Source organism: Hemitrygon akajei, chromosome 6, assembly GCF_048418815.1.
Source record: "Hemitrygon akajei chromosome 6, sHemAka1.3, whole genome shotgun sequence".
Classification (NCBI taxonomy): domain Eukaryota; kingdom Metazoa; phylum Chordata; class Chondrichthyes; order Myliobatiformes; family Dasyatidae; genus Hemitrygon; species Hemitrygon akajei.
Genome location: NC_133129.1, coordinates 95,641,257 through 95,657,061, shown reverse-complemented (window position 1 = coordinate 95,657,061; position 15,805 = coordinate 95,641,257). Strand labels below are relative to the sequence as shown.

The 15,805-nt window shown below is 45.7% G+C and overlaps 1 protein-coding gene across 1 annotated transcript; it reads right to left on the bottom strand.

Moving 5' to 3' along the window:
• Nucleotides 1-1,759: 1,759 nt before the first annotated feature.
• On the bottom strand, nt 1,760-11,792 carry med11 (mediator complex subunit 11). The gene is made up of 3 exons (XM_073048917.1): nt 11,638-11,792; nt 3,282-3,412; nt 1,760-2,825 (listed from the first exon to the last, which is right to left on the bottom strand). Exons 1-3 carry the CDS (start codon nt 11,720-11,722, stop codon nt 2,685-2,687), a joined length of 357 nt encoding a protein of 118 aa, XP_072905018.1. The 5' UTR covers nt 11,723-11,792; the 3' UTR covers nt 1,760-2,684.
• Nucleotides 11,793-15,805: the final 4,013 nt, after the last annotated feature.

The following is a 15,805-nucleotide window of genomic DNA, read 5'->3' as shown; positions in this document are numbered from 1 at the left end:
TGGTTTCCTTAGTGGTGTCCTTCCATTGACACCATTCTTGTTCAGTGTTTTTTTATACAGTGAACACATGAACAGAGATTTCTTCGGGATTTTTTGCTGTTACCCTTGGATTCTTTTACACCTCCTTCAGCATTGCACGTTGTACTCTTAGATGCCCACTCCTAGGGAGAGTAGCAACAGTACTGAATTATCTCTATTTGTAGATGATTTCTCTTACTGTGGACTGATTAAACACACAGGTTTTTAGAAATGCTCTTGCAGTGTTTTCCAGCTTCATGCATCTCCACAAATCTTCTAAGGTCCTCTGAAAGCTGTTTTGATCGAGGCACGGTGCACATAAACAGATCTTTCTTGAGAAGAGCAGGCTCTGTCAGTAACCTGACTTTGTGTGTCTTTTTTTATAGGGCAGGGCACCTCTACAACCCAGACCTCCAATTTCATCTCATTGACTGGAACACCTGACCCCAAATAGCTTTTGTAGAAGGCATTACCCCAGAGGTTCACATACTTTTTTGAACCTAGACTGCAATTGTTTAAGTGGCGTACTCAGTATTGACAAAAAGTACAATTGTTTGCGTGTTATTAGTTTAGGCAGGTTGTGTTTGTCTATTATTGTGACTTAGATGAAGGTCAGACCACATCCTATGAGTAATTAACGGAGAACACCAGGTAAGTGCAAAAGCTTCTCAAACTTTTTCTTGCAACTGTATGTCAATAACAATAAACCCGATTTTGATCACTGAGATCTCACTTGAAGTGCTCCCCAGTGGGCACTGTCGGAATAGCATGTGTAATTTAAATTCTTCTAGTAATAACCCTGTAGTTCAACTTTCGTAAGCTTACTTACTATTTTTATATAATTGCCTACATAGTGTAGTGGTTAGCACAACACTGGCGACCCAGATTCAAATCCTGCCACTGTCTGTAAGGTGTTTGCATGTTTTCCCCATGACCACGTGGGTTTCCTCCGGGAGCTCTGGATTCTTCCCACAGTCCAAAGACGTACCAGTCGGTAGGTTAACTGGTCTTGTAAGTTGTCCTATGATTAGGATAGGGTTAAATCAGGGGTTGCTGGGTGGTGCTGTTCGAAGGACCTATTCCACACTGTATTTCAATCGAAGAAATGTCATTATTCAGTGAATTTTCTACTAATTGTAGTCCAGTTGATAGCGTATTTTCCGAGAAGTTTCTCAGTTTTTCTGCAACAGGCGTCTTGCCACTTGAATCCGGTTGTTTCATAGTTTAATTGTTACCATAGAAAGTTGCTTATCTCCCGTCAAAGGTTTCATGTTAACTTCATAAGTTATTGTGATTACCTTATTGCATGTTATGTGTATGACTGTGTTTTACACCCTGGTTCGAAGAAACATTGTCATAATCATTATATGGAAATATATGTTTATAGATGTATATAGTTAAATTACAACAAACTTGACTTGACTTCAAGACTATGATTTCCTTTTCTTTCTGCATTCTTTGTTCTTACGACATTCATAAAGCGGTCATAATCACCAAGTTTTATGCCTCACCTTGACTTCCGAAGAACCTCTGGATCAACATCACCACATCCGAGAATGCTATTACTAAGGCCTGAATTAAACAACTCTTTCGAGGTACCCACCAGCACTGCTGGAGAGATTCTGTTCGTGCGGTGTCCCTATCTGAGAAGCCCAATACGGGGTGTGTGTTGGCGGTCAGTGATAACGAGCTGGCAGCGAACCCCCGGGAAGGGAGAAAGGACCACAGAGCTACCAAGGACTTTGGACAAGAGGTCCACTGCTTTCCATTTATTTCAAGGGAGTTGATCCCTGCAGACACAGAAATACAACACGGGACCGAGAGACCGATCACAGCAGACAACGGGGGAGAGTCCCCGTCAAAGCAGCCCCTCCCCCAGCACCCGTGCCAGTTTCCCAGCAGCCATCTCATTTCCCCACACATACAGCACTCTCCCACTCCCAGCAAACAACCCCTGGTAGCCACTCCCTCCCACACCCATTCCTCTGCACTCAAACCCTCCCCACAGTACCCTGCATCCACACACACCTCGACAGCACCAATCCCATCACCCTAACTATTTCCTAATGCACCCAAACACCTCTTTAGCCTGAAAACCGCACCCACTTCAAGCACAGCAGCTCCAATTCCAGCATCAGTGTAGGAGATGGAACAGGGAGGGGAGGGGAGGGTGCAGCGGGTGATGAGAAGGATGAGATGTGAGGAGGGCAGGGGAGATGAGAATTTGTGTGGAAATTTGAGGGGTTGAGTAGGTGTGAGGGAAGTGGTGAGGGGGAAGGGTGGGGAGGGGAGGCGGAGGGGGGAGTTGGGAGAAATGATGGGAGGGTGGGAGAGTGAGGAGTAAGGGTAGGGGTAGGGGAGGAGGTAGTGAGGAAGGCAGGAAGGTGGTGTTCAGCAGGAGTTCACATGGTAAAGGAAGAGCCCTCAGTTATTATGGATCGGGACCCTATCCCCCGTCCTGCCTGGAGCGCTCCATGCTGTCACCTCCTCCTTCTCCCACATTCACATCCGGAGCTGACCCTCCGTTTGGTTCAGTGTTAAACAGACCCAAGTGGTAGAGACGGACGGATCGTGAACCAGGCCGTGTCCAGCAAACACACAGAGGTGCCCGGCTGGGTTACAGGTTCCCGGTGGGTGGTGCGAACAGAGGACAGGATGGACTCGAGTCACGGGTGCTCCAGCATCTGGTCGCAGGTCCGGGCCAGGTCTCGCACCTTGAGGTGGGTGTACTCGACTCGGTTCACTGCCATCTGAGCATCCTTCCGTGCCGAGTAACTGGAACCTTCGTGAGGCTGTCCTGTGGCAACCTGGGGAGGGAGAGTCGGGATTCGGGGGGGAGAGGAGAAGAGGGCGGATCAGAGATATTAGGGGAAAATGGGGAGAGGTACAGACAGAACAAGGGAGACAGCAGAGAGGGGGAGTCAGGAGGAGAGGAACAGAGAGACAGAGATAGGAACAGACAGAGGGTGAATATGCAAGAGTGACAAAGGACAAGCACAACACAGTGGAGAAAAGAGAGGAGGGAGGATGAGAGGGGTGGGGGGAGATGCAGATTCATAGATGATGACAAAGCGGTGAAGGGGAGAGGGGGAAAAAGAAGTCTATTTAGACAGCACAGGTCACAACACAGAAAGGTCTGCTGGCAAGTTACACGCGACGAGATTTCCCTGCAGTTTGTTAACATGGCACGACAGCACCCACCCAACGTACTGGACCGGGAGGTTAGGGATGGGAGGGGAGGTGCTGGGGCGTACAGGACCCACCTGGGTGAGGTAGCGGATCTGGCTGCTGAGCTCCGTCTCCACCCGCTGGACGGAAGCAGTGAACTGGGAGGCGTGTCGATCCAGCGTTCTCTCCGTTACCTTCTCCTTTGACATCTCCAGGATGGCGTTGGCTGACAGTGTGAAAAAGGCAGGGCAGGTCACAGCACTATCAGTAGATAGTAGGGAGCTGGAGAGTGTCAGAGCCAAAACAAGGAGGAAGCTTCTCCCTCCATCACCCACACCCAGGGGATTGCCCTCCCACTCAGAAACACCTCCATTCTCCCATTAGGAACCACCCCCCTTCCTGCCTATAAACCCTCATACTCCTGCCACTCAGGAACTCTCCCCATAGCCCCCACCTCAGAAATCCACTGTATATCAGCCTCTCATTCCCATTCAGAAACAGCCCCATCTTTCTCCCCACCCAGAATTCCTTTCTTCCCCTTCACCCAGAAGCCCCCACATCTTCTCCCCAATCTCCTCCCCACTCAGAAACACTCATCTTTCTCACCCAAAAACCCTCTTATCTGCCCTCCTCACCCATAAGACCGAGGAGCTGAATTGGGCCATTCGGTTCATCGAGTCTGCTCCCATTCCATTAAGGCTGATTTATTTTCCCTCTCAACCCCATCCTCCTGCCTTCTCCCTGTGACCTTTGACATCCATACTAATGAAGAACCTACCAACCCCTGCTTTAAATACATCCAATGACTCGGCTTCCACACCCATCTGCGGCAATGAATTCCAGAGACTCACCACTCTCTAGCTAAATAAATACCCCATCTCTTTTCTAAAGGGGAGTCCTGCCAATCAGAGGTTGTGCCCTCTGGTCCTAAAATCCCCCACTAATGGAAATATCCTCTTCACATTCACCCAAGGCCTTTCAATATTCAGTAGGTTTCAATGGGATTTCCCTGCCCCCCACCTCATCCTTCAATCTCCAGTGAGTACAGGCCCACAGCCATCAAACCCACCTCATTACGTTAACCCTTTCATCCCCGGGATCATTCATGTGCACCTTCTCTGGACCCTCTCCACTGCCAGTGCATCCTTTCTAGGATAAGGGGCCCTCGTACAGGCAGATACAATAGGGAAATTTAAGAGACATCTCGATGGGCACATGAATGTGAGGAAAATTAAGGGATGTGGACAATGTGTAGGCATAAGGGACTCATTTAATAGGCCTTTAGATTATTAATTTATTTGGTTCGGTTGAATATTGAAGAGCCTGTGCCTATACTGTACTGATCCATGTAAAAATGATTAGACTTTTCCAAATGCAGTCTCACCAATGCCTGAAAAAGCCTCGGCAATGTATCTTTGCTTTTGTATCCTAGTTCTCTCCAAATGAAAGCTAACATTGCACAAGGACTCAAGTCTCTTCGTACCTCTGATATCTGAATTTGATCCCCATTAGGAAAATACTTTATGCCTTTATTTCTTCTATCAAAGTGTGAGATCATACACTTCCTGACGTATTCCATCTGCCACTTCTTCATGCATTCCCCTCATATGCCCAAGTCCCTCTGCAGACTCCCTGCTTCCTCAACACTACTGCCCCACACCTATCTTTGTATCGTCCACAAACTTTCACTCCATCATTCAGATCACTGGCATGTAACGTAAAAAGAAGCGGTCCCAACACCGACCCCCGTAGGCAATCAGAAACGGCCCCCTTTATACCCACTCTTCTCCTCCTGCCTATCAGCCAATCTTCTATCCATGCTAGCATCCTTCCTGACAAGTCTGTTGGGATTCTTTGAAGAAATAACAAGGGCTCTTATCTTCAGCAGCCTCATGTGCAGCACCTTGTCAAAAGCCAAGCAAACAACAGCCATTGACTCTCCTTTGTCTAGCTTGCCTGTTATTTCCTCAAAGAATTCCAACAGATTTGTAAGGCAAGATTTCCCCTTAAGGAAACCATGCTGATTTCAGCTAGTTTTGTTATGTGCCCCCCGTTAGCACATCCTTCAATGCGCTGCAACAAGGATGGAGGAGGGGCATTGGGCACAATACACACTCCACAGTTCTCCTTTAGTGAAGTTGCCAACAGTGACCCCATTTTTCTCTTCCTCTTCTTTCTTCTCTATACACCTGCTACCTTCCAGGCGGTTGGAATTATTCTAGAATTTATTGAATTTTGGATTAAATTTGACACAAAGAAGTTGCTGGGTAGGGTTAATTTAGATTATACGAGTAATACTGGTCGAGTCTCTGAGATGTCTTCAGTGCCAGGGGTTTGGCCAGGTACTGTCGCAGCCGTGTGCAAGTGTTGTCAACGTGGTGAACGTGATTATGGTAATTGTAGAAAACACGTTAATCTAAAATGTAGCAACTGTGAAGCAGAACATGGCATACGCAGCAGTGTCCTGTGTATCAGAAAACCCTGGAGGAGTAAATAATGTTCAAAAGAGGTTTGCTAATGTTTTTTTCTAATCTTACCATTCAATACTAGAAGCCTGCTGAACGGTGAAGAGCTTAAGAAATTTAATGAAGATTTACCAAATAAACTTGATGTTATGTGTGTACAGGAAACCTGGCCGAAGCCTTGTCTAAGTTTTAAGAGACAAGATTATGTTGAAATAAGATGTGATGGAACTGGGCAAAGTGGCTGCCTTTGTTAAAAGTGGGATGGCACATAGAGTTTTGGAGATTGGCGTTGTTTATGAATTAACTGTGGTTGTAATTTGGGAAAGAATAGTAAATTACAGCTAATAATTGTTATAACTTGTGAAAAGTTATTACCCTCCAACCATCAGGTGCTTGAATAAAAGGGGTCACTTACCCATCCATTGAAATATTCCCACAACCAATGATCTCACTTTAATGACTCTTTCTCATGTTCTTGTTATTTATTGCTATTTATTTATATTTGCATTTGTACAGTTTGTTGTCTTCTGCACTCTAGTTAATCTTTCACTGATCTTGTTATAGTTACTATTCTATAGATTTGCTGAGTATGCCCACAGGAAAATGAATCTCAAAGTTGTATGTGGTGACATATATGTACTTTGATAATAAAAGTACTTTGAAAGGATAACATCTGATGTACTGGAAAGTGTGGGTGGGATTGGGAAAACTACGGTGTGGGGATTCTAATGCTCATAGACTACGTGGAGTTATAGTGATGCTGGTGGAAGACTTTCTGGAAGAAATTTGATTGGCTTGTTAGAGTACAAGGATAAATCTATTTAACAAACACTGCTTCTGCTATAGACTTTACGCTGGTATCTAAGGATATAGCAAGTGTGTGTAACTGGGAAATGTATAATGATACAACAGTGAGTAGTCATAATTTCCCCATTATCTGTACAATGGGAATAGATGTGTATCAGAAGAAAGGTTCTTATATGCCCAGATGGGATTTTAAAAAAGTAAATTGCTATGCGTTTGATCATTTATATGGAAGTAGATTTCCTCATCATTTGGTTTTAGAGGATATCGAGATACCTTGTGCTCTGTACTCAACTCAATAGCTACGGAATGAATTCGCAGATCGTTGGGAGATAAAAGAGGGGCTGTTCCCTGGTGGACGGATGAATGTAGAAGAGGTGTGAAGGAGTGGCATAAAGCTTTTAGACAAGTTGGGCAGTGTTTCTCCTACTCGTCTTTCAGACAATATAAAAGAGCTCAAGCTATAGTTACAAAAGTAGTGAGAACGGCAAAGCAAATGTCTTGGAGAAGGAAAGAAGAGAGGTTTTACAGAGAAACAGTTTTGGCAAGCAATCCTCAAATTGTTTCAGTTCCTGCTTGGATGTTGAATTTACATTGTTTGAAAGTGCTGGCCAGACAGCACCTGGGAAAGATGATTTGAGCTTAAGTATGTTAACATGGCTATCAGATTTGAAACTTGTCTTGGTTTTAAAATTCTTTTAACACTACGTAGGTTGAAGGGTGACTTTCTACTTCTGGGAAATTAGCAGTTGTTATCCCTATATTGAAACCTGGTAAGGAGTAATCAGATCCTTTCAGGCATAGACCTATTTTGCAAATGTCAAACATATACAACATAATAAAATGAATGGTTATAGCAAGGCTTTCTTCCTTTGTGGAAAGCAGTGGAAAATTAGCTGCATCTCGAGCTGGATTTTATAAAGGGAGAATGACTATGGACTTGGTGTTAAGATTGGAATCTGATATTCATAATGCCCCAGTTAATAAAGAACCAATGGTCGAAGTTTTCTCTGCTATGGAGAAAGCTTATATGTTATGGACCAAAGATTGTTGCTTAAACTAGAAAAGATGGGAATATGTGGTAGAACATTCAATTGGATTCAAGACTCGTTACATGATAGGAAGATACGTTAGAGTTGGAACATTTTCTAAGGAGAGTCGGACTCCACAGGGGAGTGTGTGTGGCCCACTCCTTTTTAATGCTGTGATTAATATTTCCCAATCAATTGGTATATCTTTGGACTGTAGGAGGAAACCGGTGCACCCGGAGCAAGCCCATGCGGCCACAGGAAGGATATACAAATTCTTCACAGGCAGCACAAGAATTGAACCCGGGTCACCAGCACTGTAAGACGTTGAGCCAACCACTATGCCACCTTGCCACCCCAAACAGGTGAATAAGGAGAAAAGGAGTTTGGTCTTACATAGAGTGGTTGAGATCTAGAATGCATTGCCAGAGGAGATGGTTGAAAAAGATAGTCATTGTAATTTAAAAAAAAACCTTCAGACAGATAACTGTGTAGTCAAAGCATTGAAGGTAACAATACTAATGTGGGCAAATCAGTTTGCAAAGATTCATTTGTTTTGCTAAAAGGAACATTACACTCACAATTGCTCTCGTTATAGAATAAATCTCTTCTACAAGAGTCAGTGGTAAAGTTTCTACATATGTGAATGGACACAGAAAGGGCATGTAAATAAAATTCTAGAGAAGTGCAAAAAAACCCTTAACGTGTTCAGGTGCTTAGTTGTGATTGGGCTGTGAGCAGGTCACTTAAACAGATATATATCGCTTTAATGGGATCTGTCTTTGGTTATGGACGTCAGCCTCACCAGCAGTCTGAAAGCCCCTGGGTAAAGTTCAAGCTCAAGCACTGAGATTATGTTGTTGGGCTATTAAATTATCCCCAATTTCATCATGAATGGTAGAATTGGGCGAAGTACCTTTGCATCTACACAGGTTACAGTTAGCAATGATTTTTTTGGGGTTAAGAGGACATGAAGTCGGTCATCCAATATTGGCAACATTAGTAGAGTGCTTGTATTCATAACGTCTTCAGCTTGGAGTGGATGGGAAACTAAAGGGCACAAAGTCTTGGTGCTTAATGTGGATTATGGCCCCTTTCTGTCACCCCTCCATGGGTTTTCCCTTTGCCTGTAGCTGGTTTGGGCCGTCAGGAAAAGATCGAGATGAGTGATTAGTTATCAGTAGCACAGGATGTTCAGCAATATAACGGATTCTTACATATCTATACAGATGGTTGAAAAGATCCAGTGACAGGTCAAGAACTGTGTATGCTCCCAAGTTTCAGATTACTATTAAAAAAGATTATCTGACAAAATATCGGTATTCAGGTCTGAGATGGTTGCAAACACGAGGAAATCTGCAGATGCTGGAAATTTAAACAACACAATACATAATACTGGTGGAACACAGCAGGCCAGGCAGCATCTACAAGGGCTGTCGACGTTTCGGGCCGAGACCCTTCGTCAGGACTGAGATGGTTGCTTTCACTTTCGCCTTGAAATGGGTTGAAGAGGTACGGGCTGATTAGTTTTCGGTTTTGTTATATATTAAAACAGGCATTCTGAATTGTAGGCCAGACATTCTCCTTGAGATTGGACAGTGTCTGTTGAGGCTGCAGGGTCTAGGCTTGCGTATCCAATTCTTTTGGGTCCCTGCCCATGGTGGAGTTGAAGGAAACCCACCATGCTTGCTGGGTGATTGCTTTACATTCAAGCCAAGCAATCACTTAACGTCAAGGATGTACTGGTGCCTTTGGATAGAAGGGAGGCGATAGCCATAACTAAAAAGTCTATTTGATCACTATGGAAGTTGGGATAAGGAAAAGAAAAGGCAACATTTATACAAACTTCAGAGGATGGTGGGAACTCAACTGGGAGATGGGTATAAAAGAGAGAAGCAGTTAATACCTACACGTTTACATATTGGACATACTAGGGTGAATAATTCCTTGTTCACAATTAAACATGCACAATCCGGGCATTCGCAGGGAGCGCAATTGTCAAGAAATACATTGTTTCAATGCAGTTCTGATGATGTGCAAAGGAAATATCTCATTGCTAAATTGAGATCTTTGGGACAGACACAGTTCAACATGGATAGTCCGTTAGGATCCTCCAAGAAGTCCACAACCTTGTCGTGGCTTGGAGGCTTGCGTGCCTCAATGACCCAGACAGCTAAGTTGGCTGGAGTCAGGGCTTTCTGCCATGGCTCTTGGTAGGGTCACCCATGCCAAACAGGGCAAAGGGTAGAGGCCCGACTAAGAGTGGTTCACTGGTCTTCCAGTTCTGGGGATTCAGCTCAGGGCTAACAACCCTGACTGGTAAAACAAAATTGTTATGAAAAAAGCAATGAAGGATCCTTCTACATCTGAGTGTGACGGTATTCCTGAGTCTCCACCCGGGACTTGCCTGACTGACAGTGATGAAAACTGAGAGGAAACTACTAACATGAAGGAACCCCTGAATAACACCAGAGATAGAGGATCTACATTGCTGCCTGAAACACCAGCAGCGTAACGGGCAGTTAAGTCAGCATGCTGCCATCGTAAGCTATATAAGTGTGTATTTGACTTCCTGAAAAGTACTATTTGAGGGTTTTTCGGGGTGGGGGTGATATAGTGGGTATACTTTCTGCCTCTTTACTCAGTAGGTTGCGGTACTGCACCTTATGTTACTCTGCCAACCGCCATTAAACTTTATCAGAAGAAAAGGAGGTTCATTTGTTTTTCAATCAGAATGGGGAAGAAACGTGATCTAAGTGACTTTGACCACTGGTGCCAGATAGGGTGGTCTGAGTATCTCAAAAACTGCTCCTCCTGGGGTTTTCACACACAACGATGTCTACAGTTTACACAGAATGGTGTGAAAAACAAACAAAAATCCAGTGAGTGGCAGTTCTGTGGGTGAAAACACCTTGTTAGTGAGAGAGGTCAGAGGAGAATGGCCAGAATGACTCAACTGACAGGAAGGTGACAGTAACTCAGATAACCACATGTTACAACAGTGGCGTGCAGGAGAGCATCCTACAGCAGCAGGAGACCACACCACCTTATCAGGTATATCCGAATACGTTGTCGCTGAGTGTGTATCTTTTTGATCTGGTCAAAGACCACTTTTCCCAATGGGATTTTCTGACAGAAGGTAACAGATGTTTGACCTAAACAACATATTAACTAAATGTTAGGCATAACTTGTTTCCTTTTCAACTGTTTGTCTCAGGGTCACAAGGTTACCCGCAGAGACTTTCATCGGAGTGAGGTCCACAAATCAGCTTCTTCTGAACTCAACAGCCTCTCTCTCTATCCACAAGATATTGGAGCAGAATTAGGCCTTCTGGCCCACCGAGTCTGCTCTGTCATTTCATCATGCTGATCTAATTTTCCTCTCGGCCCCAATCTCCTGCCTTCCCCCTGTATCCCTTCATGCCCTGACCAATCAAGAATCTATCAACCTCTGCCTTAAATATACTTACAGATTTGGCCTCCACAGCCACCAGTGGCAAAAATTCACCACTCTCTAGCTAAAAAAAATTCTCCTCCCCTCCGTTCCAAAAGGACACCCCTCTAATCTGCAGCTGTGTCCTCTGGACTCAGATTCTCCCACTACAGGAAGGATCCTCTCCACATCTACTTTATAAAGGCATTCATCATTTGATAGGTTTCAATGAGGTCACCCCTTATTCTTCTGAATTCTGGTGAGTGAGACCACCCTCTCTTGTCCATCTCCCTCTCCTCCCCTCCCCGTCTCCTCCCTCCCCTCCTCACCCCTTTCCCATCCCCCTCACCCCTTCCCCTCCTCGCCCCTCTTTCCCATCCCCCTCACCCCCTCGCACCTCTTTCCCATCCCCCACCCCCACCCCATCCCCCTCACCCCCTTCCCCTCCTCGCCCCTCTTTCCCATCCCCCTCACCGCTTTTCCTCCCCGCCCCTTTCCCATCCCCTTCGCCGCTCTTTCCTATCCCCCTCACCTCTTCTCCTCCTCGCCCCTCTTTCCCATCCCCCTAACCCTCCTCGTCCCTCTCCCCCATCCTACTCCCCTCATCCACCTCCACCCATTCCACTCCCCCTCCGGCCATCCCCCCACCTCTCATGCCCCTTCCCCTATCACGTCTCTCACCCCTCCCCATCCTTCCCCTCACCCCCACCGCCGTTCCCACCTGCGCTCTGCAAGATGAGAGCGATCTCCTTCTCGACCTCCTCCAGGTTGCGGAGTTTCTCGTTGGCTGGCCCGTATGTGCCCATCGTGGCCCGCTGTTGCTCGGCGTCTTCTGGGTCAGTGCTGAGACGGCCGGGGCAAGAGAGGGTAATGTCGGGGCGGCGGCAGCTCCCGCAACAGCGCCTCACCCGGGCGGGGAGAGAGGGAGAAGATGTGGGAGCGGCGGCGGCGGCGGCGGACCCCGGAACAGCACCTACCCCTGGCGGGAGGTCGCGGCACAGACGGAGAGGGAGTGCGGAGAGGGCATGTACAAGATTAGAGAGGCAGGCAGGGAGGGTAAAGAGAACGAGTCAAACAGACAGACAGAGAGAACGAGTAAGTGAGGGATAGGAGAGGGAATGTGAGACAGACAGAGAGAAGGGCGAAAGAAAAAGGGAGTCAGACAAATAGAGAGAAGGAAAAGAGTGAGAAAAGAGAGAGAGAGTAGGGAGAGAGAATGAGTGATTGGGGGAGAAGAGAGGGAATGAGAGATGCCACAGTCATATGTCATAGGGTCAGTTTGTCCTACAGCACAGCAACGGGTCCTTCAACCCACTGTGCGTCCCGAACTGTTATTCTGTTCGTCCCACCGGAGCACACCTGAACTATAAGCCCTTCATACCCCTCTCACTCAGATTTATTTAATCACATACACATCAAAATATGCAGTGAGATGTGTTATTTGTGTTAACAATCAACACAACTGGGGTCAGCCCACGTGTTCTGGCGCCAACGTAGCATGTCCACTGTGTTCAGCAGAACCACGCAAGACAAGACAAGGTAAGAAAAGATAGCATCAGTAAAGCATCGTCTTTCCGACTCTTCCCCACCCATCCACTCTCTCTCTCTCATACTCACACACAGAGACACACACTCACACACAGGCACAGACTGATGTACTTATGCCAGCTTCTCTTAAATGTTGCAATCGAGCCCCCGCCCATCACTGCATTGGCAGTTCCTTCCACACTCACAACACCCTCTGAGTGAAGACAGTCTCAGCCAACATCAGTGGAGGAAGCCTGCTTGTATTTATCCTATCTATACACATCATAATGTTGTATACTTCAAGTCTCCTCTCATTTTCCTACACTCCAGGGAACAAAGTTTGAACCTATTCAACCTTTCCGGTAGCGTAGTGGTTAGCACCAGTGACCCAGATTCAATTCCTGTTGCTCCTTGTAAGGAGTTTGTATGATCTCCCCGTGACCACGTGGGTTTCCTCCGGGTGCTCCGGTTTCCTCCCACAGTCCAAAGATGTACCGGTTGGTAGGCTAATTGGTCATTGTAGATTGTCCCATGACTAGATTACAGTTAAATCAGGGGCTGTTGGGTGGCACGGCATCCAGGGCCATATCTCAATAAGTCAATAAATATAACTCAGATCCTCAAGCCCTGGCAATATCCCTGGAAACTGTCTCTGTAGTCCTTTTAATCTTATTACTGTAATATATTTCCTGTAGGTAGGTGACCAAATCTGCACACAAATTGAAACAATGTAACTGACAGGGAGAACATAACCAGTAACTAATAGAAACATGGAAACAAAAAAAGTCATTAAGAAGGAAAAGTCAAGTCAAGTCACTTTTATTGTCATTTCGACCATAACTGCTGGTACAGTACATAGTAATAATGAGACAACGTCTTTCAGAAGAACCATGGTTTTCATGACACAGTACAAAAAACTAGACTAAACTACGTAATAAAAAAAACCACAGAGAAAGCTGCACTAGACTACAGACCTACCCAGGACTACATAAAGTGCACAAAAACAGTGCAGGCATTACAATAAATAATAAACAGGACAGTAGGACAAGGTGTCAGTCCAGGCTTCGGGTATTGAGGAGTCTGATAGCTTGGGGGAAGAAACTGTTAGATAGTCTGGTCGTGAGAGCCCGAATGCCTTGGAGCCTTTTCCCAGACGGCAGGAGGGAGAAGAGATTGTATGAGCGGTGCGTGGGGTCCTTCATAATGCTGTTTGCTTTGGGGATGCAGCGTGTAGTGTAAATGTCCGTGACGGCGGGAAGAGAGACCCCGATGATCTTCTCAGCTGACCTCACTATCCGCTGCAGGGTCTTGCGATCCGAGATGGTGCAATTTCCGAACCAGGCAGTGATGCAGCTGCTCAGGATGCTCTCAATACAACCCCTGTAGAATGTGATGAGGATGGGGGGGTGGGAGATGGACTTTCCTCAGCCTTCGCAGAAAGTAGAGACGCTGCTGGGCTTTCTTTGCTATGGAGCTGGTGTTGAGGGACCAGGTGAAATTCTCCGTCAGGTGAACACCAAGAAATTTGGTGCTCTTTACGATCTCTACCGAGGAGCTGTTGATGTTCAGCAGGGAATGGATATAAAAGTAAGCTAGCCAATAATATTAAAGAGGGTACCAAACGTTCCTTTCATTTCTGACAGGTGAGAATGGGTATTGAACCACTGGAAAACAATGCTGGAGAAGTAGTAATGGGGGACAAGGAAATGGTGGATGAACTGAATAAGTATTTTGCATCAGTCTTCACTGTGGGAAACACTAGCAGTATGGTGGAAGTTCCAGATGTCAGGAGTCATCGAGTGTGTGAAGTTACCATGAGAGAAGGTCCTAGGGAAACTGAAAGATAAGTCTCCTGGACCAGACGGTCTACACCCCAGAGTTCTGAAGGAGGTGGCTGAAGAGATTGGCAAGACGTTAGTAATGACTTTTCAAGAATCTCTAGATTCTGGAATGGTTCTGGAAGACTGGAAAATTACAAATGTCACTCCACTCTTCAAGAAAGGAGAGAGACAGAAGGAAGAAAATTATAGGCCAGTTAGTCTGACCTCAGTGATTGGGAAAATGTTGGAATTGATCATTAAGGATATGGTTATGGGATACTTGGAGGCATGTGATAAAATAGGCCAAAGTCCACGTGGTTTCCTTAAGGAAAAATCTTGCCCGACAAATCAATTGTAATTCTTTGAAGAAGTAACAAGCAGGGTAGACAAAGGAGAACTGGTTGATGTTGTGTACTTAGATTTTCAGAAGGCCCTTGACAAGGTGCCACAAATACAAATGAGGCTGCTTAACAAATTAAGAGCCCCTGGTATTACAGGAAAGATACTAGCATGGACAGAGAATCGGGTGTTGATAGGTGGCAAAGAGGGGGAATAAAGGGAGCCTTTCCTGTTTGGCTGCCAGTGACTTCTGGTGTTCCACAGGGATCTGTTTTGGAACCGCTTCTTTTTACATTAGTAATAAATGCCACACAGAACTCTCTCCATGAGTTAGCTTTCATTCCTGGCTCTACTTTGCTGAATGTTTTAAAACACTTTTCCCCTGTCTGCTGGACAGAAGATTTTTTAAAAAAACCTTCCATGAAGTTATCTTCCTTTAAGACTTCAGATTGTCAGCGGGGACAGTCATATTCCGCAGGCGTCTTTCACTTCCCTAACAAGACGTATACACTTCTGAATTGTAGCCAAGGTTTGACGTAAGAAAACTGCTCACATTTACAAAAACAAGTGTCACAGTATGCAAAGTGATAACAAGCTGAACATTCAAACTTGCTGATAAGGGACGCTCGTTTTAACAGGGACAACACCCTTACTACTTTGCAAACAGCAGCTTCACAATCTTTTACATGCCCTGACGGTAGATGACTCAATTTATTGTCTCAAGCAAATACAGTGGTCCCTCAGCAACACCCCTCCCACGGTTTAGATCTGAAAGAAGATGTTTTCTGTGGTTAGAGTGGTAGGGTGGACCCACTGAATTCCTCTAGCATCTTATCTGTTGGTCTAGATCTCAGATATAGTATCATAGAAAGTTACAACACAGAAACAGGCCCTTTGGCCCAGCTGGTCAATTCCAACCTATTAAAAGTAACTAGTCCCGTTGACCTGCACCAGGAGCACAGCCCTCCATGCTATGTACCTATCCAAACTTCTCTTAAACATTGAAATCAAAATTGGAACTACCACTTCCACTGGCAGATGGTTCATCACTCCCACAACCCACTGAGGGAAGAAACTTCCCCTCATGTTCCCATTAAACATTTCACCTTTCACCCTTAACTCATGACCTCTAGTTGTACACCTACCCAACCTGCGGGTCACCCTTGGCAAGGTGTAGCATCTGCTTAGCCCACCCCCACCCCC

Bases quoted from the DNA above. Each gene is read 5' to 3' on its own strand.
- med11 (XM_073048917.1), bottom strand. From the start codon at position 11,722: ATGGGCACATACGGGCCAGCCAACGAGAAACTCCGCAACCTGGAGGAG. The intron at 3,413-11,637 runs GTGGGAACGGCG...TCACACTGTCAG, and splicing joins TCTCATCTTGCAGAGCGCAG to CCAACGCCATCCTGGAGATG. The intron at 2,826-3,281 runs GTGGGTCCTGTA...CTCCCTCCCCAG, and splicing joins AGATCCGCTACCTCACCCAG to GTTGCCACAGGACAGCCTCA.